Raw genomic sequence first — 20,883 nt, 5'->3', positions numbered from 1 at the left:
TCAAGACTTATTTTGAGGCTATATTAATTGTGGCAGTGACATATTTGTTTTAAATTTTTTAAATGTTTATTGTTGAGAGAGAGAGAGACAGAGTGCAAGCAGGGGAGGGGCGGAGAGAGAGGGAGACACAGAATCTGAAACAGGCTTCAGGCTCTGAGCTGTCAGCACAGAGCCTGATGTGGGGCTCAAACTCACGAAGCAAGATCATGACCTGAGCTGAAGTCGGACACCCACCCAAGCCACCCAGGTGCCCCTGGCAGTGACATTGATGCAGAAGTTCACAAATAAATTCGTGAAACAGTAATGTCTAGAAACCATCCCATGTTTACACAACAGCTTGACTTATGACAGAGGAGGCGTTGGTTAGTACAGCAGAAGGAAAAAAGACCATCAGATAGTGTTGTAATAACTGGTTATCCATGAGGAAAATAAATGAAGTTGGATACTTACTGTTTATCATACCAAAATCAATTCCATGAGGATTAAAGACTTAAATATGAAAAGTAAAAATATAATTCTCTTTGAAGACAGAATAGGAGAATACCTTTATAATTTTGGACTGGGAATGATTTCTTAAATAAGACAGGAAAGATGGGGATGCTGAGGATGTTACATACTCTAGAATATGGCTGCCAAAGGCTATGAGCAGTGCACCCTTTCCTAGGAAAGAGCTGTGGTCATGTGGAAGTTTTTTCAGATTTATAAAAACTCACAAAACCAATAGAAAAAAATTTAAATATCTGTGATCAGACAGTTTGTAGGAAGAAATACAAGACTGGAAGTTTACTCCTAAAGCAAAAGCAAAATACTGGTTATATGAACATGTCCACTTAGTAACTGAATAACAAAAAAACTGTAAGGAACACACATATCCAAGAGTTTTCATTTTAAGAGTAAACATTTTAAAATGATTATGTAGTCATTAAAAGCGTTATTTTTGAAAACTGGAAATATTTGGAATTTTGTTTTTTTAAGTTTATTTGTTTTGAGAGAGAGAAGGGAGCAGTGGAGGAGCAGAGAGAGAGAGAGAGAGGGAGAGGTAAAGAGAGAATCCCAAGTAGGCTCTGCACTGTCAGCACAGAGCCTGATGAGGGGCTCAATCCCACAAACTGTGAGATCATGACCTGAGCTGAGATCAAGAGTCAGATGCTTAACTGACTGAGCCACCCTTGTGCCCCTGGATTGTTTTTATATGTGGCAGTTATGTAAAAGTATGAATTAAAAAGGGATGAAAGGTTATCAATGACTACAAGTGAGTGTGCTAAATGATTATGCTAACTTAGTAGGATATAGCAGGAAATTTTTTTATCATTGCTTTTAACATTATAGAATGTATTTTTATTTTAAACACACTTAGCATATAATTATAGTTGTTATACTGTGCCTCAAAAAGGAAAGTTGTGAAGATTTTTTTGTTTGCTTTTATGATTTTAGGAAAACAGTGGTATGTCCTATCATTGATGTGATCAGCGATGATACTTTTGAGTACATGGCAGGCTCTGATATGACCTATGGTGGCTTCAACTGGAAGCTCAATTTTCGATGGTATCCTGTTCCCCAAAGAGAAATGGACAGAAGGAAAGGTGATCGGACTCTTCCTGTCAGGTAATTGATTTGTCAAACATTTTCCCTAAAGTGTTATCAATGGGGGATAGCGAAGCTTTGGGAATCCTATCAAAAGGATTTTAAGTGTATTTTGAGAAACATGAGGCACATACTTCATATAATGTATACCATACATACACGAGGTGTATACCATATATGTAGTTAAGAGCCATCTTTCACGTGTATTAGTATTTTAAAGAGGGCTTTTTACTCTGATCATTTAACAAAGTTGGAATTTTTCTATAAGCCTATATATATAGATTTTTTTCATTTATATAAATCTATATAAATAGTGCACCTGAAAAGTGATGGTAACATGCATATGTTTTTTCATTCCTGTATGAACAACATTTTGTAAATCTGTCAGATTTATGCTTAGATTCAATTGTTAAGGATAATAATATTTAGCTTTAAATTAAACTGTCCCTTAATTAATTGTAAGTGTTGGTATGTGAAAATATTACCTAAAAGTGGGTCGTTGCACCAAAAAATAAGATTGTAAATTCCAACTTGTACCATTCAGATGATAGTTACTGACTGATAAGGTTAGAAAAGCTTGTTTCAGATATAAAAATAACTAGACTTGACAGAAGTATAAAAAAGGATTTCCATGGACACATTCTGATTTTTCGTTTGTTTTATATTTGGTCATCTGTAGATTTTTTTCCAGAAAGGGATAAGAATCTTTATGCTGTTCAGAACCTTGAAATTGAGACCTTGAGCTCTGGGAGCCATCCTGGAATTTGTCCAGCAGCACCAGCCTGCTGCTTCTGTAGTGGTTGAGAGCCCCTTCAGAACCAACCACGCCTTAGCTTTCTCCCTTCCCGGCCTTCTCAGGCCTGCTTTCCCTTGAACTCAAGTCCTGTTTTGGCCAAGCTGAGGAGAATTTCATTAATTCTGTGCTTTTTCTCCTGCCCTGCCAGAGTCTTTTTCTAGCAAAGGTACTTTTCTACTCTTTTGCTGACAGTTCAAGAAATCACCATCTAAATCAGAGGTTCTGAAACATTTTGTAGACAGTAGGCTTCTTTGAAAAGTCTGATAAAAGCTGTGAGTCTTCTCTAATAGGGGGAAAATACACATGTGCAAACAGAAGATTGAGCATACAATTCCAGGAAATGCAGAGATAGCTCAAAACCCAGGGCAAGAAACCTGGGTACTAAATGGTAACTCTGTGGGTGTTGGCCTGTTTCCTCTGCCTCCTAAGATAGTAGGCTTTTCTCATTCTTTTTCTCTTCTAAAATCAAAGTATATTCTAACTTTTATGTGGAAACGACTTTCTACTGGAAAGGCAAATGCTGCCACTCTTTACAGCCTAGAATCCATATATTTGAGGACATGGAATCACAGGCGACAATTCATCATGAAATATGATGGCCATAGTTTCCTTTTTCCCTGGAACTTAATTATTTTCTTCTAGTTGAAGTCCATTTTTCTTCATACACATCTTTCATGGAAATCAAATGGTTGATGGGTATTTGTTTATTTAAATCCTCCTTCATTATCATTTCTTTGCTTAACTCCAGTCATTTCCACCCACTCTGCATACCTGGGTCACGTGCTGATGAATTGGGCTCCTCTTCTGCACAGAGTGTGCCATACTTGATCAGGATGACAGTCCCCTTAGGAGTGTATTGATTTCATTGTGTACTTCATTCCTTTCCTTAAAGGTTTCTGTTAGGTGTAGGAAAAGAGTCTCACTGTTTTTGTCCTATTTAATCTATATCTTTTGCAATATTTGCCACACTTTAAAACCTCATGTGTGAGAGTTAACTAACATGAATCTAGTTGATTATATAGTCAGTGTAGTTGCTGGGAACTGTGGGAAGATACACAGTCAGCTGGAGAGAATTATGAGAACTAGCCTCAATTTAAGGAGTTTCAGGTGACTAAGCTTAGTCAGGACTTGAGGACCAGGAAAGGTACTAAAAACAGGAGTGGCCTTGGGACTGGGCAGAGAAGGCTGTCAGGGCACAGGCTGTGACAAGAGTAGGTCCACCGGTCAGCACAGTGGGTGTAGGTCTGCCTGAAGACCAAATAGCAGATCATAAAAACATGGAAAGTCCTTAGGGGCCTATGAATGTTTCTGAAGAGCGTGAGAATAAGCATTTATTCTGTCATTGTATACAGTTAATATAACTACTTTTAAAAACAAAAATTGATTGTAAATTTTAAATTCTTACAACTGACCGTATAGAGTTATGATTGGATTTCAGAACACCTACAATGGCAGGAGGCCTGTTTTCAATAGACAGAGATTACTTCCAGGAGATTGGAACATATGATGCTGGAATGGATATTTGGGGAGGAGAAAACCTAGAGATTTCCTTTAGGGTAAGTTCCCTTTGCAAAAAATAATCTTTTACTTAACCTCAAATATAGGTATGCGTTAATTATTCATGTTATGTATCTCTAAATAAAAAATAAAAATTGAATTTACTCTGAGTTTCATCAGACTCCAGAACCTCACTTCATAAAAACTTAGGTGTTACTATTAAGGGTTCCTTTTATAAACTATATTTTAAGCAAATAATTCAGTTATCTTAATAGTTAAAGTATAAAACTTACACAAGATCCCCTAGTTGTTTTGAATTTCTGTTACTTACAAGGAAGTAATTCAAGCTCTAAAAATAAAAAACAATATGTAGTTTCTATATGCTACTATGGTACTTGACTGCCAAAAACGTAATTTTACTTTCTGTAATATGCTTTGTCCTTCTGTTGTGAAAATTGTTCTCTCTTATATAAAACTTGGTCACTTTACTGGCTTTACATTTTTCAATAAAAAGAAAAAGACCGGAGTTCTGAAATTGCTCTAATTTAACCCAGTCAACCTTATATAAAACACTTAACCATTTCACATTCACTAAAATCAACCCATTAAGTGACATTGTGTATTTCTGAAAATAATTAACTTGAGACACCTGGCGTATAGTGGAAACCACATTGAACTGCCCTGTAATCTAAACCAGCTAGCTCATTTTGTTTCGAGTGGATCACTTTGCTCCCCTAGAAAAGGAGAGGTCTGGACTCTAGATCATCTGGGAGATCCTATCCAGCTGTATCACTTTGTGATCCTGGGAGAACTTTAAAGTAGAGACACTGAATATTTAACAAAATCAGAACTTCTCAAAATCTGTTTTAAGTGTAAATAGCAGATTTTTGACTTACAGACGAATGTATTTTGAAAGGAACAGAAGGATAATTTCATTAAACTAAGAATGTGAACCCAAACTTGATGTTTCTTTTACCCTTTTGTTTTTATTCTCATGAAGATGACAGAGCGTGCTGTCATTGTCCCAGTGAATAATTCATGAGAGATCCAGTTTCAATTTCTAGTCGGTTTAATGTACAGGCTATGACAGGTCTGGAGAAGGAGGAGTAGATAGGACTCTGGCTGCATATTGCATGGTCAAAAGTGTTTTGACCATGAACCATGTGTATACTACACACAAAATCTAACCAATTTCATGAAACAGTATGTCTTGTTAGTGAGTGCTGGTTGCCATTCCTCAGAGTTGAACTTACGATCATTTTATGAGTCCTGGCCTCCAGTTAGAAAAACATTACTCTGGGGGCACCTGGGTGGCTCAGTCAGCTAAGCATCCAACTCTTGATTTCAACTCAGGTCAGGATCTCATGATTCGTGAGTTGGAGCCCTGCGTCCTGCTCCATGCAGTCCGAGTGGAGCCTGCTTGGGATTCTCCGCCTCCCTCCCTCTGTCCCCCGCCCCCCGCTCATGTGCGCACACATGTGTATGTGCTTTCTCTCGAAATAAATAAACTTAAAAAAAATAATACTCTAGACCTTATATCTTTTCTGCATTTAGCCTTTAACATATCTTTTCTGAATTTAACCTTCAACTTCTGGTTTGATCAGAACCAAAAATTACAGAAAAGTATCCTTCTGAGGAAGCACTGGCTTTGTGACCATATAGCAGGAGCTCCACTGTGAGGATGTATAGCCATGATTCTGTGAAGTTTTAACTGTGAACATCCAGAGATGTGAACAGTTTTTAAAAAAACATCAGGGTCTTATGTGGTCTTCTTTTCTGTTGTTTTCAGATCTGGCAGTGTGGAGGAACTTTGGAGATTGTTACCTGCTCACATGTCGGACATGTATTTCGGAAAGCCACACCTTACACATTTCCTGGAGGCACAGGACAGATTATCAATAAAAATAACAGGCGACTTGCAGAAGTGTGGATGGATGAGTTCAAGAATTTCTTCTATATAATTTCTCCAGGTTAGCATTATTTTGCATTAGAAATACAAGAGTATAGCTTTCTTATTCCTGATCTTAATGCATCTGAGAGATAAGGGGTAGAAAAGCCTTGAGTAGGGGGAGAGCACCAACCTCACGGGGTTGTCGTAAGGAATAAATGAAATCACACCCAGTGCCAGAGTGCTTAGCAAAGTGCCTAATATAGTAACACAATGAGTTATCCAGGTCAGTATCGCACATGTTACTGTTAGCCCAGGTGTCGTCAGTGTTCTGTACCTATTTTTAACCTAATTGTGATGATTAACTTTTATATGAAGATTGGAGTCTCTCGGGGCCAGTGCAGAGCACTGTAGCATGCCTCTAGGGACTTCTGTCCAGGAACTTCTCTGCTATTCAGAATTTTGTGGGAATAGTTGTTCCCTAAGCTCTATATCTTCCTGACGCTGTTGCCATTGCAGCCCCCTTTTCTAATTACCATAAGACTGGCTAGTCAGCTTGCACAGGTCAGTGAGTTGTGGGAGAGAAACCTGACTGGAAGCAGTTGCACTGCTTAATACTTGGGCAAAATAGATCTTGATTCTTGTTTTTGCCTAAACATACATATTCAAGCTTTCTGATCCCATAATAACTTATGTTTGTGTGTAATATTACTAGCATTGTGTTCCATTCTCACAATGAAAATCTAATTTTTCTTTAAAAAAAACACATAAATATATTTCCTTTTTTTATATTTTGAACAATGGATTCATGGTATATCACTTCTGTAGTCATATCACCAAAATGATACCGCTTTTCCCATTTTCCTGGCTTGTTAATAAATGCATTATTTACATAGAAATATGTTACCTAATAGAACATGAGTAATTCAGAGTCGATTATTTCTTTCAACAGGTGTTACAAAGGTAGATTATGGAGATATATCATCAAGACTTGGCCTAAGACACAAACTACAATGCAGACCTTTCTCTTGGTACCTGGAGAATATTTATCCTGATTCCCAAATTCCACGTCACTATTTCTCTTTGGGAGAGGTAAAATATATATATTCTGTGTGGTTGTTGTGTTCTCATTTATCAAAAACGATAGAGCTTAAACATCCAACAAGGGAATCCCTCCATATTAAAATTAAATAACTTCAAGTGTGAGACAGTTCTTGTTAACACAGTCTACCTCATAACTTGAAATTTTATTAATTTTTCATGTTATTAAAATAAGAATGTTCCACCCTTAACCTCTCAGAGGTGGACTCTTATTTCAATATATTAGTGTCTTCAGTAGACTTCTTTAACAAAATGTCCCATGAAGTTGAAAGCATATACTCCTGGTGTTAATTAGCCTGAATCAAAGCTTAACAAACATCAAAGTAAAGATAAATTGTAAAGAAGGGACAAAGAAAGTTGAAAGACCATATATAATAGAAGTCACAGCAGCAAATGATATGTGTGGTCAGGGCCACAGCCAGGCCCCATCCCAGGATTCAATCTCATGATATTTGGGAAAAGTAACTCCTGACTCCATAGGAGGCTGTCCCTTCTTCAGCCATTTCATTCATTCAATAAATATTTGAATACCTACCGTGTGATAGGCACTATTTTATGTACAAGGATTATAGCAGTGAATAAAGTCTCTGCTCTTGCAAATCTTACAATCTGTGGAGGAAGCCAGGTTTTTAAAGTATACAGTATGGCAGGTGGTGCTAAGGGCAAAGGGGAAAGAGAATGGCTGGTGGGCCTGAGTAGCGGTACTGTTTGGGTAGTTGAAAAAGGCCCCTCATATAAGAGTTTTGATTTTTGAGCAGAGATTTAGAGGAAGTGAATGAGCAAGCCATATGAATTCCTGGGGAAAGAGTGTTCTGGGCTCAGGGAAAAACAGGTACAAAGGCCCTAAGACACGAGTGTACTTGGCGTGTTCCAGAAACAGCAGAGAGGACAGTTGTCTGGAATGAAGTGAACAGGGGGACTGGGAGGGTAGTAGAAGATGAGATCGAGACAAACTGAAGGTCAAGTCACATGGAGCTGGTAGGCCACAGTAAGTACTCTGGATTTTATTCTGAGTGAGATGGGAAGCCAGAGAGAGACAAGCAAACTTTCACTGGGAGAAGGTCAGATTGTCTGTGGGAACAAGAGTAGAGCTGGGGTGAAAGGAAAGGCGTAATGAAGGACTATGGTAAGATTTCAGCCTGAGAAACTGGGGCAGGGAAGTTGGCAATGAGATGGGAAGGCTTGTGGAGAAGGTAACAGCAGGCATTCAGCAGTGCAGTTTGGGACCTGTTAAATTGGATCCAGGTAAAAATACAGGGTAGGTACTTGCATTTACAAATCTGTAGTTTGGATGAGAGATTGGGGGTAGAGATCTAAAGGTAGGAGTTGTCAATATATAGGTAATTTTTAAAACCACAAAACTGTATGAGATCACCGTGGTAGGAGTGAGTGTAGACTGAGAAGAGGGGAGGATTGAGAACAAAGCAATAGAAAACTCCACAATTTAGAAATTTTGAAACAAGAATGAATTAGCCAAAAAGATTGAGAAAGAGTGACCATTGAAATAGGAGAACTAAGAGTGGGTGTCCCAGAGACTATGTGAAGGATGTGTTTAAAGAAGGAGGGAGTGGTTGGGGCACCTGGGTGGCTAAGTCGATTGAGAGTCCGACTCTTGGTTTCCGCTCAGGTCATGATCTCACAGTTTGCGAGTTCGAGCCCCAACTCAGGCTCTGCACTGACAGCATGGTGTCTGCCTGGAATTCTCTCTCTCCCTCTCTCTCTTCCCCTCCCCCCTTTCAAAATGAATAAATAAACTTAAAAACAAAGAGGAAGTGGTTGACTGCTGAGTAAGCCTAGTACAGAGCACTGACCACTGGACTAGTAAGGGAGAAGTTGTTGGTGGGCTCCATCTCACTGTGTCAGCAGGGTTCCCATGGAGGTTGGTAGGGACAAAATCCTTGATGGCTTCAAGGAAGAAGAGGAAGTGGAGATCATGAGTCTGGGCAAGTCTTGCAAGAAATTTTGTTGTAAAGAGAGCAGAGAAATAGTGGCTGAAGGGGAATATGGAGCTAAAGAAAGGGTTTTTTGTGTTTATTTTCGCTAAACCAGAACTGTGCTGATGCAACTGACCAAAAGAGAAAATGTGAAGATGTTAGAAAAGAGTACTAATGGCAGTCACCGGTAATAGATGTTGTTTAGATGTAATAGATGGTCATGGTGGGCAGGATGAGAAGGCAGTGTGTCCACTGAAGTAGGAAGGAAGTGGAGGGAGTGGGGACAAATGCAAGGTCAGTCGTGATTGGAGGGTAGAGACGGGTAGTCTGTGGTGGGAAGTTCTCTGATTCTTCCATGTCCTCTTTGAACACAAGATCATCAGTTGAGAGTGGAGAGAGTGTATTGGTGGTGTTAGGGGCTTAGGGAATAAGGACGAGATGAACGTAGAAGAACAGGATATGGGACAATATATCACAGCAGCAGATATATCACAGGGGAGCCCGGTGCTGATGGTGGTGAGTCGGAGTGAAACTATTCAGCCCGTGCCAGCACGAGTACAGGCTACCGTTTGTCCTTAGTAGTTACTGAGGCTACTTCAGGGGAGACCTGAGCTCCCTACGTGTGAACTCTGTAGTAATTTAAGAAATTCATCCTCAAACAGGTGAGGAGTAGGCTGTTTCTTGATTCATTAATGAGACTCTGTTCCCTTTGCTGTAGCCTCATTCCGGTCCAGAATAGCAGTTGTTCCTATAACTTGCCTTCAGAATAGAGGGAATGAGTTGGGTTTTTTTTTCCTTGAACTGACCCAATTTTGGATAACACCTAGGCATTGTTAGCTGGGCCAGAATCCAGGCATATTACAAAGAGCCACTTGTCTAACCCACAGTAGATGATTGCCCAGGCAAGTTTGTTCTTTACCTGCTTCTTGCCAGCTGGCTTTCTGTAAAAGGAACAGATTTTACCCACTGTGGCTTACTTGTCACACTGTCTTTTTAACTAAGCAGATGGTCTTAAGCTTGTTTGCCCTCAGTATCAGGCCACACTAGGCAGATTAAAGCTCTGACTTCTGGTGCTGGGGTCATTCTCAAGCACCCACCCCAGTGCAGCTGGGGGTCTCGTACTGGGACCATAGCTCCACCTGGTTGAGCTTTCCTATGCTAGAAACTGGAATTTAGCCTTTCAGGGATCTTTTGTCATGCTTCAAAGGGTCTAGAGAAGCCTGAGATCATAGAATTTTAGAGTAGAAAGGGGAATGAGAAGGTGTGAATTTAGAGTCTCTGCCTTTACTAAGTCTGACTTTCATGGCTCCTGTAGGACCTGAAACTGAATAAATGAGTTTCAGACCTGTTACTCCAGGAGATAAATACACTAAACAACAACCACAGATAACAAGTAAGTCAGATCTTTCACAGTTTAGCCAGTCTTAAGGACTAACCAATGTCTTCCCCAGACAGATCTAATAATCCTAAGATTTAGTGAGTATGAACTCCATGTCAACTCTATGTCTTGGTCTGAGTGCTTTACAAACATTAACTCATTTTATCCTCATATCAACACTATGAGATAGAGGTACTATTATCCCCACTTAACCATAAGTAAATTGAGGCATAAGTAAATGGTTTAAACACAAAATGGAAGAGACAGGATTTGAACATAGGCAGTATGGCTTGAGAATTTGTGCTCTTAACCATTCACACCCATACTCTTTCTCATATCCACCAATATTTCTCTTATTGCAGTGAGGGAAAGAGTGAATCCAGATTCCATTATATTAGAATCGAGAAGTCCTTAAACTGCCTGTGTTGTTCTGCCCAGTGGAAGTGCCAAGATCCTAGAGGAGATTATAGCAAAAACTAAGAAATCTGGGCTATAGGTTCCTGCCTGTTTCCCAGGAATGGATATGCTCAATAGCAAGAAGTAAAAGAAAAAAATATAATAAAGTACTCAATAGCCACATATGGCTAGGGGCTACCATTTTGGATGGCACAAGTATAGAACATTTCCATCATTACAGAAAGTTCTATTAGTGCTAATTAACACAGATAGCAACACAGGAAGTTGTCTGTCTTGCTGTCATTCCACACATTTCTCCCTGCCAGGCCCTAAGTTGGGGTTTCCACATTTGTTTGTCAAACCCGGTGTTTTAAAAGCTCATAACTACTGTATACCCTGTGTAATCTCAAACAATTTAGGTACATCCTAAAACAACTTTCATAGGGATGTACTGTATCATATTCCCAAACCATCCTGTCAGTAGTTATTTTCCTGCTAGGTTAAGGAGGACATCAAGATCATATTTATGTTCAGGAGTATCTACTCCAATGATGCAAAGCTCCCTTCTTTTCCTACGTCAAGTCTTTAAGGGTCCCTGATAATTTAGAACCTCAGTTGCCATTAGGCATCTTGATGTTTACCAAATATTTTACCCAACAAGAGGACATCTCTTATTTCTCTTTCCAAGGCAGTCATCAAGATGGAACTTGGAATGTGAGTAAACTGGAAGGAATTGATAGTGTATTGAAGCCACTGAGCATTCTGCCGTCAGTCTACACTGTGTATATGTATGTGGTAGAGAGTTTCGATTGACTTTAATGTCCATATGCATCTATATGTATGTCTTGTTTAACACCTTGTATTTTCTTTATTCACTGTTCCATAGATAAGAAATGTGGAAACAAATCAGTGTCTAGATAACATGGCTAGAAAAGAGAATGAAAAAGTTGGAATTTTTAACTGTCACGGTATGGGAGGTAACCAGGTGAGTATTTTAGTAAAGCTTTAAAAGGAATAATTTTGGGGGCACCTGGATGGCTCAGTTGGTTAAGCGTCTGACTTCAGCTCAGGCCATATTCTCATGGTCTGTGAGTTTGAGCCCCGTGTCAGGCTCAGAGCCTGGTGCCTGCTTCAGATTCTGTGTCTCCCTCTCTCTCTGCCCCTGTCTCCCTCATGCTCTGTCTCTGTCTCTGAAAAATGAATAAATGTTAGAAATAAATAAAAGGAATAATTTTTGGATTTGTTTGAATCTTTTATCTCATGACGTCATTCAGGAAATATTTTCCTACCTATGAAGAGACAATTCTGAAAACCTCTAGGAGAAGGGAGCCTTCAGTCTAATGATTGTTTTTAAATGGAAACATTTATAAAAGGCCCCTTGTGAGAACCGTATTTACATTGCTTTGCGTGAGATTTATTTTGCCCTTTATAGTCGAACAGCTTTTGATAGCCCTTGACAATACACTCAGTGTATACAGAGAGCTCACGGTCATTTTTTCTATCCTGTATGTAAAATTTGTGGTAGCTTTTTCGGAATCATTTATTCTCCTAATACTACGTTAATAAAGTTCAGAAATCAAATATCTTGAGATACTTGTTTTTTTTCTCTGCCAGATTACTGGCTAGTTTCTTTTATTGTTAAAGCTTATACGTGTGCATTTTTGTTTTTCAGGTTTTCTCTTATACTGCCAACAAAGAAATTAGAACAGATGACCTTTGCTTGGATGTCTCCAAACTTAATGGCCCAGTCACAATGCTCAAATGCCACCACCTAAAAGGCAACCAGCTTTGGGAGTATGACCCAGTGGTAAGTTTTCCACTTGCATAGAGGAATGAAATTATGTGTGTTTTGAAGCTAAAAAAATTCTTTACGGCAAAAAGAATGAATTCTTGTAAAGTTTGAAGATGGATCAAATTGTTCTTACTCTAAAAACCTACAGGTGGGAAAAACAAACATGTTTTAATCTCCCCAGTAATTAATCTTGCCCCGCATTTCTTGGGTCCTTGTTGCCACTATAGCCAGTCTTCTGTGTGTATGTCCTCAAGGTCTGTAGTCGTCTAGTGTGGGAGAAATGGAGACGTGAGTAGGCTGTTTAAATTAGTGAATTAAACACTTAGGTAAAAGGTGAGCTTTAGGGGCGCCTGGGTGGCGCAGTCGGTTAAGCGTCCGACTTCAGCCAGGTCACGATCTCGCGGTCCGTGAGTTCGAGCCCCGCGTCAGGCTCTGGGCTGATGGCTCGGAGCCTGGAGCCTGTTTCCGATTCTGTGTCTCCCTCTCTCTCTGCCCCTCCCCCGTTCATGCTCGGTCTCTCTCTGTCCCAAAAATAAATAAAAAATGTTGAAAAAAAAAAAATTAAAAAAAAAAAAAAAAAAAAGGTGAGCTTTAAATAATTAAATTCTCTGGCTCATAATGATTTTTCTGTGACATATGTAACAAAGCTTTTTACCTTTGCTTTCCTCTGGAACCTCTTCCTGTCACCACACCCTGTGTGCTGTCCTCACACACAGGTGCAGAAAAGATCACTCAGAGCACCCCCAGTAAGCCTCACTCCTGCGCTTTGCATCTGGCTAACCTGCTTGTGCTTTTGCTTTAAGGTTCTGGAACCAGCACTGGAATCTTCAGTAGGTCTTTCTCTGGTTCTTTTTCTTCTGCACAAGCACTGATTTTTTTTCTCTTAGGAAAGACTTTTGCTCCTACCTTACTTTCTACATACCATCATGTGTTACATGTATTAACAGCAAGCGAGGGGCTGGCTGGCACTCCTGCCCCTGGTTCTCCAACCGTGGCTCTAGCCTCGGCCTGACACTATGGAAATAGCTCCTGGCTGCAAAGCCAGGAGCATTCCTGTCTCTTTTTCTTTAACTTCTTTAACTTCTTTATTAGCATCATGACTTTATTAGCAGTTAAGACTTTGGCTGTCTTTTCTCCCTATACCAGGTCATATGCAAACCCTGGTCTCCTTTAATCATCAACTCTCCTCTTTCCGGAACATACCCTGTACTTTCACACTTCTTTTCACAGACTCTGCTGTGTCTTATGGGCTAGAACTTCATCCCCTAGTGACCATCTGCAAGGGAGGCTGGTTAAACAGGCGTTGGTTTTCCAGTCTCTAAGGTGTGATGGGGACAGGAAGTGGGAGTGGATGTTCGTAGCCTGTGTATGATCTATGCAATCTGCCACACCTGTTGTTCCAAAAGTAAAATGTGTGCTTAGAAGTTTAAGGAGCCAAAGTAGGTTTAAGGTATTTAGAAAGAACCAGTTGTGAATGTAGTTTTAAAACTTCTGGAGCCCTTTGCATGGTGTCTTCTCTGAGGTAAAATTTTAGTTTTGCAGGCTGGGTTCTATCAGATAAAGTTAGTTCAGTATTCACAAGATAAAGTTCAGTGTTCACAGTGTTTATTAGGGAGCACCCTTTGGATCAACGCCTGTGAAAAGGACAAAGCAGAATTGGGCAAAGGGAGGAGTCACGCTGCGATGCAGGTCCCACAGCTTGAGCCAACTGCATGGGGAGCTCCAGAACAGCCTGTCGGTGGTGTCCTGCCTCCATCAGTCTCAACCACAGCAATCTGGAGAAATAAAATATTCATGTCAGTGATTTATAATCTAAACCTAAAATCATGAAACCGAAGGCTCCAAAGGAACCATAGAAATAAAACCCAGGACCTTGTTTTATACACGTAGAGACACTGAAGCCCAGAATGGAACTTGCCCCAGGGTCACGGAGCAGGTAAAATGATGGAACCGGGTCTCAGACCTGCCACTCTTGATCCAGGATTCTTTGCATAATACCATAGGTCTTTGATTAGATTTATATATTCTTACATCTTAGAGTCTTATTTATATTCTATATCACATTCCATTTATGACACCAGACGCTTCTGCTTTGATGCATGGCTCTGTCCTTTCGAAATGCAGATTTTGACCTAGTTATACTAGAGATTAGGGGCAGGAGCCAGCAAATTACCTTCATTAGGTTGCAAGTAGACTCTGCAATGATAATTATAGCTTTTATTCTCTGCTTAAAAGGTTACAGTCAGTTATCTGTCACCTGTTTATCTAGTTGCCTTAATTAAGCTTTTTCTGGGGTGCTGGGGTGGCTCGGTTGAGGGTCTGACTTTGGCTCAGGTCATGATCTCACAGTTTGTGGGTTTGAGCCCCGCGTCGGGCTCTGTGCTGATAGCTCAGAGCCTGGAGCCTGCTTCGGATTCTGTGTCTCCCTCTCTCTGCCCCTTCCCTGCTCATGCTCCATCTCTGTCTCTCAAAGGTGAATAAACGTTAAAAAAAAAAAAAAAAACTCTCCTGTGTGGAGAGTAGTCAGTGCTGACTGGGTCCTCTCTTGAACACAGTGATGACAGTCCCTGAAAATGAAATGTTCCAGATAAAAGAATTACATTAGAGGGATGAGTAAGAGTCCGATAAATGTGTTAGTAAACATATTTCACACTTTCTTACAGTTGTATACATTTACAGGATAATGGTTAACTCATGTTCCTACACAGCTGTTGGCTGTGTGACCATGCTGGTGACCAGCGTGCGGTAACAGACACATAAACTGACCTAGGCTAATCACTCTGATAACTCTGTCCTGACATTTTGAAATTATTCTAAATATCAACTTGACAGTATTGAGTCTGGAGTACAAATGAGTACATAAAAAGTTACATAGCACCATCTGTCACCCATTTATTAATGGCTGCTTTAAGATGATCTCTTAAGATTTTGAGTCTTCAAAAGGACCTGAATTTTAAGGACATGAGGTTTGGAATCATAGAATTAATTTGAACAGCCTTATCACAGGGAAATGAAGCAATTTTGAAATAGCTTTTGAAAATAGGTTGAGGATCCTAAATTAGGAACCACTAATCTGATCTTTTTTTTTTTTTTTTTAAAGGAAGCTGAAGCACACAAAGTGAAATTCTCAGTGTTAGAGCTTGTGCAGAATTGGGAGTAGCTAGCATTGTGGTCATGTTCGTTTAAATTCATTGTAGCCCACTGCACCCCAGTGCCTTTCTCCCTCCCACATAGCTCTTAAGGTGGTCTTAACGTAGACACCTTTTCTACAGGGCAGTTTAATACTCGTCAGAAACGATGGCTGAGATGTTTGAGTTTTTTTCTGTCACGTTCATGTTAAGATTTCTTTTCTGTCACTTGCAGAAATTAACCCTGCAGCATGTGAACAGTAATCAGTGCCTGGATAAAGCCACAGAAGAGGACAGCCAGGTGCCCAGCATAAGAGACTGCAATGGAAGCCGGTCCCAGCAGTGGCTTCTTCGAAACGTCACCCTTCCAGAAATATTCTGAGACCAAATTTACAAAAAAGGAAAAAGAAGAAAAAAAAATAAGGATTGACTGGGCTACCTCAGCATACATTTCTGCCACATTCTTAAGTAGCAAAAAAGGAAAAGTGCTTTCCTCCTGTGGGGATGTAAGGTTTATCAGCCATTGAAACTTAGACTCCTCTCGCTTTTCACTAGCTGTGAACCAGCCTTCTTGTCCAAGGACGTGAAACTACAGAGTAGCAAGACTGCGCACACTGATGTTTACACGATGGAAAGAGTCTTTCATCAAGAATCATTGTAAAGAATATTCAGGCAGTGAAGCAGTCAACAAACGTGCTTTCCGGGGAGCTGCACCTTTCATGGTTTGCTTGCACATCAGTAACTTTCACTGAATGTGCTGTCCTAATGAAGAGATTTCTAAGATTTTTTTTTCTGATTAGGACTGGTAACCAGTATATTAAATATTGATAGAAAAATAAGTGAAAAAGAACTGGAACCAGTTTCAGAATCATGAAAACAACATTTTTACAATTTAAGAAAAAACTATATTAAACAGGGTTTAAAGGAAATTAAAACAGAACTATGAGAAGTACAATTTGTTATAGTATAGTATCAAATTTCTATATAGATTTTATACCTCAGTGGGGAAAAATAATGGATTCCAGTGACATTTTGTTTTCATCTGTGATAGTCATGGATGCTTTTTTTCCTTGGGGTGCTGAAATTGAGCTAAAAAAAAAAAAAATGGCTCTTTGAACGTAGTTTTAATTGCTTTCTTCAATTTTGTTTTATTTGGTTTATGGGCTGTTTAAATTGTAATTTCTAATTGCCTTCAAAGAATGAAGATTTAACAATGTCTGGTCTCACTGAACAGGTTAGATCTCTCAGTTGCTCTTGGGTCAACTGGCTATTGACTTTCACACACACAAAATTTCCTATTAGAGTTTGAACTTCTTAACTTGATTCAGCTAATTATGCTTAATACCCAAGATTCATACTACTGTACTACAGATTTGTTTTCACAGCAATAAATCTTCAGTTCTTTATGATTCCACTCAACAAAAGGCCTGCAGAAGTGATTATTTGGGTATTTGGAGAGGATCCATTTGATGATTTTTTGGAAAACTTTTTTCACTCCATACTCAGATGTGCTTTATTGTCAGGTGCATAGATTAGATTCTTGTAATGGTGATCTTTTTTTTTTTTTTTAATTTGAAAATGTTTGACTTTTTTTTTTTAATGAGTTAACCAAAGAAGTGCAGCTACTCTTATATATTAGTCCTGCATTTCTTCCCTAAATTCTATTTAGATTAAATCAGTTTTTTCCTCTAATTTTTAATACCACAGTATAACTTCAGAATCGATTAAAAGTTGAGTATAACAATTAGTGTTTTAATTTCATAGAAGATCTCATTGTGACATCTTTCCTGATATGTAAAGCAGTCCATTGGCAAAAGTGCTTGTATTTTCTTATTTGTAAGAATATATTTAGTGATATTCTTTTCTTTGATTATCAAAGACTCTCACTGCAGGCAGTGCTAGTTCTTGTGCCTAAGAATGTTTCTGAAAGTTGCATCACTAATGGCTACTTGCCAAGTTGAGTGTATAGAAAGTTTCTCATCTCCTATTCAGGTTAATCAGCATCAAACACATATGGATGGTTTAGAGTGAGACTGTAGTACAGAATGCACACATTTTGTCCCCAGGAAATTTGCAGTGAAGCAGGTGCTGGATGGGTTGTTTGTGTGTGTGTGTGTGTGTGTGTGTGTGTGTGTGTGTGTGTTTTCCTACTCCATGAGCTCTGTTAATTCTGTCTTCAGTAGGCCTAATGTTCGAATAAACCAGATGTCTAATAAATTATTTTCATGCTCAGAATTTCAGGTTTTTGTACTCTAGTATAGCTTGGTCTTATTCCTTATTGTAAGAAAGCTTAAATAGCAATGTGATTCAAGGTTTTGTTTTGTTTTTTAAGAGGGGGATGTGAGTGATTTAATTCATGGGTACTTTTAGAACCTGATAGATAATCCCGTTGCCTTTATTTTTCTAATTAAAGAATTCATAAATACTTTGAAAATATAAAATATTCCTGAATAGTTGTGCCTTACATTGGTTTTATTTGAAGTTAAAATGGATCCCTAATCATTACAGCTATTTGTAGATCAGGCCGTATGCTAATCGCTCTAAGTCAAATTGGGAAGAAAAGAATGAATCAAAAAGAAAGCAAAGGATGAAAAGAGGGGATTATTTGACCAGTGAAGAATTCACCAATGTGACAAGAATAATCTGAATCTTCAAATTTATTCACCTTCCTCCCATCCCAATCCATTTTAATGTCTTTCTGTTCTGATTGGCACCCTGAAAATATAAGTGAAGGGCAGCATGTAGGACATGTCCTCATTTCCCTATTCTACATTTAGCTGAGAAACAGAAATTCCTCTGTAAAGATCTGGTGCTCTCCCCATCTTTCAAGAAGCACACCAAGAGTAAATTGAACTCAGAATTACATGTTCTTTTAAGGAGAAAGAAAATCAGAAGGTAGGGTTTCTTAGGTGGTAACTGTGAGCAGAGGTATACAAAGAGTGAACCATTTTTTTACTCTGGAAAATTAGATGTTTTCAATTATGCAACACTTCTCCCATTGTCTGACTTCCTGAAGATAAAGAATTTGCTTGATCCACCAAAAAACTAATAATTTTGCAGGAAATGAGGCAAAACTCTGCTGTATTGACTATACATAGCAACAATTAAAAATTAAATTTTAAAATTACCATCTGTGATCACATCAAATAAGTCAAATATCTAAAATGTTAACAAGAGATACGTAAGACTTCTATCCCGAAAACTACAAAATGTTGCTGAAAGTATATAGAACACTGCAATAAATATGTTCATGAATTGAAAGGCTGCATAATATCAAGATCTGTTTCCCACAAATTGATTTACAGAAATCAATTCAAATTTCAGTGAAAAAACAATCCTTCCCCTGAGGCTTTCTTGTAGAAATTTGCAGATATATATGGAAATCCAACAGACCCAGAACAACCAAGATAGTCCTGAAGGAGGGGGCAAATGTTGGAAGACTTAACACTACTCAATTTCATGACTTGCTTTAAAATTACAGTAATTAAGAGAGTGGTACTAGGGTTCAGGACTAATGGATCAGTGGATAGAAGAGAATTGGGAAGCAGACTCGTATATGGTCATTGGCTTTTCAACAAAAAAAACACAAGCAACTCCATGGAGAAACTTTCTGAATATTGATACTTTCACACAATGCACAATGTTTTCAACATGGATCACAGGACCTAAATGTGAAGGACAAAACAATAAATCTAGAAGAAAATATCTTCGTGACTCTTGGGATAGGCAAAGATGTCTTAGGACACAAAATAAACTCCATAAAAGAAAACTGATTTGACTTCACCAAAATTACATTCTTCTCATCAAAAAGATAAAGTGAAAAACCATGCTGCAGCCAAGGACAAAATAGTTGCAGTACACATAACAAAGGATTTGTATGCAGAAAAACAACTTTTAAAAGCCACTGCAAAAGCAACACAATATAAAAGTTAATAAGTGACTTGAATACACACTTCACAGAAGCTATCCAAATGCGCAATTAGCATAGGGAAGGGTGTTCAGCATCAGCCATGAGGGAAGGAAGAATGCAACCACCAGGAAATAACTGTTGCACACTTGCCCAGAGGGTGAGAAGGTGTAGAAACTGGCAAAAGTGTAAGTATGATCACCTGAGGAAACAGCTTCCCAGTTTCTTATAAATGTAAATGTATGCCTACTCTGATTTCACTTCTAGAGATAAAACCCAAGAGAAATGAGGGGATATGCCCACATTAAGATGCATACAAGAATAGTCAAAGCAGATGTAAAATAACCCTCAAACTAGAAACTACACCAATACCAATCAGCATGATAATGGATAATCAAATAGTTATTGAAATACTAGTCTACAATTTTTAAAAAATGAATTACTGATACAATAGGGATAAATAGAAAAAGTATTGAACAAAGAATGCTAGACATACTACTTTTATATGAAGCTCAAGAATAGGCCAAACTAACCTAAGGTGCTTACCTTTGGGTGAGTATAGACTTGGAAGTGGCATGAGAAGACTTTCTGGAATGATGGAAGTAGTCTATAAATTGATTTAGATAATGCAAATTATTTAGATAATTTAAAGTTTTACTGAGCTATATACTTAGGATGTATGCATTCTGCCATCTGTATACCTCAATAAAGCGCTGGGGGGAAATAAAATACCCTGCTGGTATCAGAGTTTTCTAAATAGCCTTCCACTGCTACACAATACCCAAAGACTGGCTAAATTGCAACAAACATATTCAACTGAACTCACAAGAAAATATGGGAAAACCCTACGGTCCGGTGAGGCAGGGGGGAAGATAAGTACACAAGTCACAGAGGTAATGGTTAAACGTGAAAGCCTTTCCTCTCCTAAGAACAAAATAGAATAACCAGGGCTTGGGGAATGATAGTTCCTAGGCCTTGGCCCTGAACAAAGCTGGGGAATTAAACTAAAGATCCCTACATAAAATTGGAAAATTCAGAGAGCTCTATAAGTAAAAGGATGCATAAAGAAGTCTGCCTTGTAAAGGAAACCAAAGGGTAAAATCTGACAGACTCTGCCCTTTTTCTAGGTAGTAAATGGTGGCAAGGATGATGCCACCACTGTGATCATAAGGCCTAGTTTTTAGATTTTGTTTTCAAGTAATCTCTACACCCAACATGGGGCTTGAACTCAACCCCAAGATCAAGAGCGGCACGCTCCACCAACTGAACCAGCCAGGCACCCCAAGGCCTGCTTTTAAATAGATCAAGAGTTTAAAACCACAGTTACAAAGTCTGCAGATCAAGAAAATAGAGTGAATCTAGATTTATGGCACTTGCTGGAAACAATGAGAATACAGTATTTCTTTGGGTGGGGGGAGGGGGGAAACATTAATCCAGGCCCCTATATGCTCACAAGTTAATTATGAAATTATTAAAAAGAGA

General features: G+C 38.8%; 1 protein-coding gene across 3 annotated transcripts in view; it reads left to right on the top strand.

The window, feature by feature from the left end:
• GALNT1 (polypeptide N-acetylgalactosaminyltransferase 1) overlaps nucleotides 1–19,083 on the top strand; it is a 128,967-nt gene extending 109,884 nt beyond the window's left edge. For all 3 annotated transcript variants that reach the window (XM_049620196.1, XM_049620194.1, XM_049620195.1), the window contains 7 exons: nucleotides 1,435–1,605; nucleotides 3,819–3,936; nucleotides 5,667–5,847; nucleotides 6,718–6,857; nucleotides 11,461–11,559; nucleotides 12,247–12,381; nucleotides 15,730–19,083. In XM_049620196.1, coding sequence (XP_049476153.1) covers nucleotides 1,435–1,605; nucleotides 3,819–3,936; nucleotides 5,667–5,847; nucleotides 6,718–6,857; nucleotides 11,461–11,559; nucleotides 12,247–12,381; nucleotides 15,730–15,876 — 991 coding nt within the window. In that variant the 3' untranslated portion in view covers nucleotides 15,877–19,083. The remainder of the gene's footprint in view (nucleotides 1–1,434; nucleotides 1,606–3,818; nucleotides 3,937–5,666; nucleotides 5,848–6,717; nucleotides 6,858–11,460; nucleotides 11,560–12,246; nucleotides 12,382–15,729) is intronic.
• Nucleotides 19,084–20,883: the final 1,800 nt, after the last annotated feature.

The sequence above is a fragment of the Panthera uncia genome, assembly GCF_023721935.1.
Source record: "Panthera uncia isolate 11264 chromosome D3 unlocalized genomic scaffold, Puncia_PCG_1.0 HiC_scaffold_8, whole genome shotgun sequence".
Lineage (NCBI taxonomy): Eukaryota > Metazoa > Chordata > Mammalia > Carnivora > Felidae > Panthera > Panthera uncia.
The sequence above is the reverse complement of the archived record's forward strand: the minus strand, read 5'-3'. Positions and strand labels throughout refer to the sequence as shown.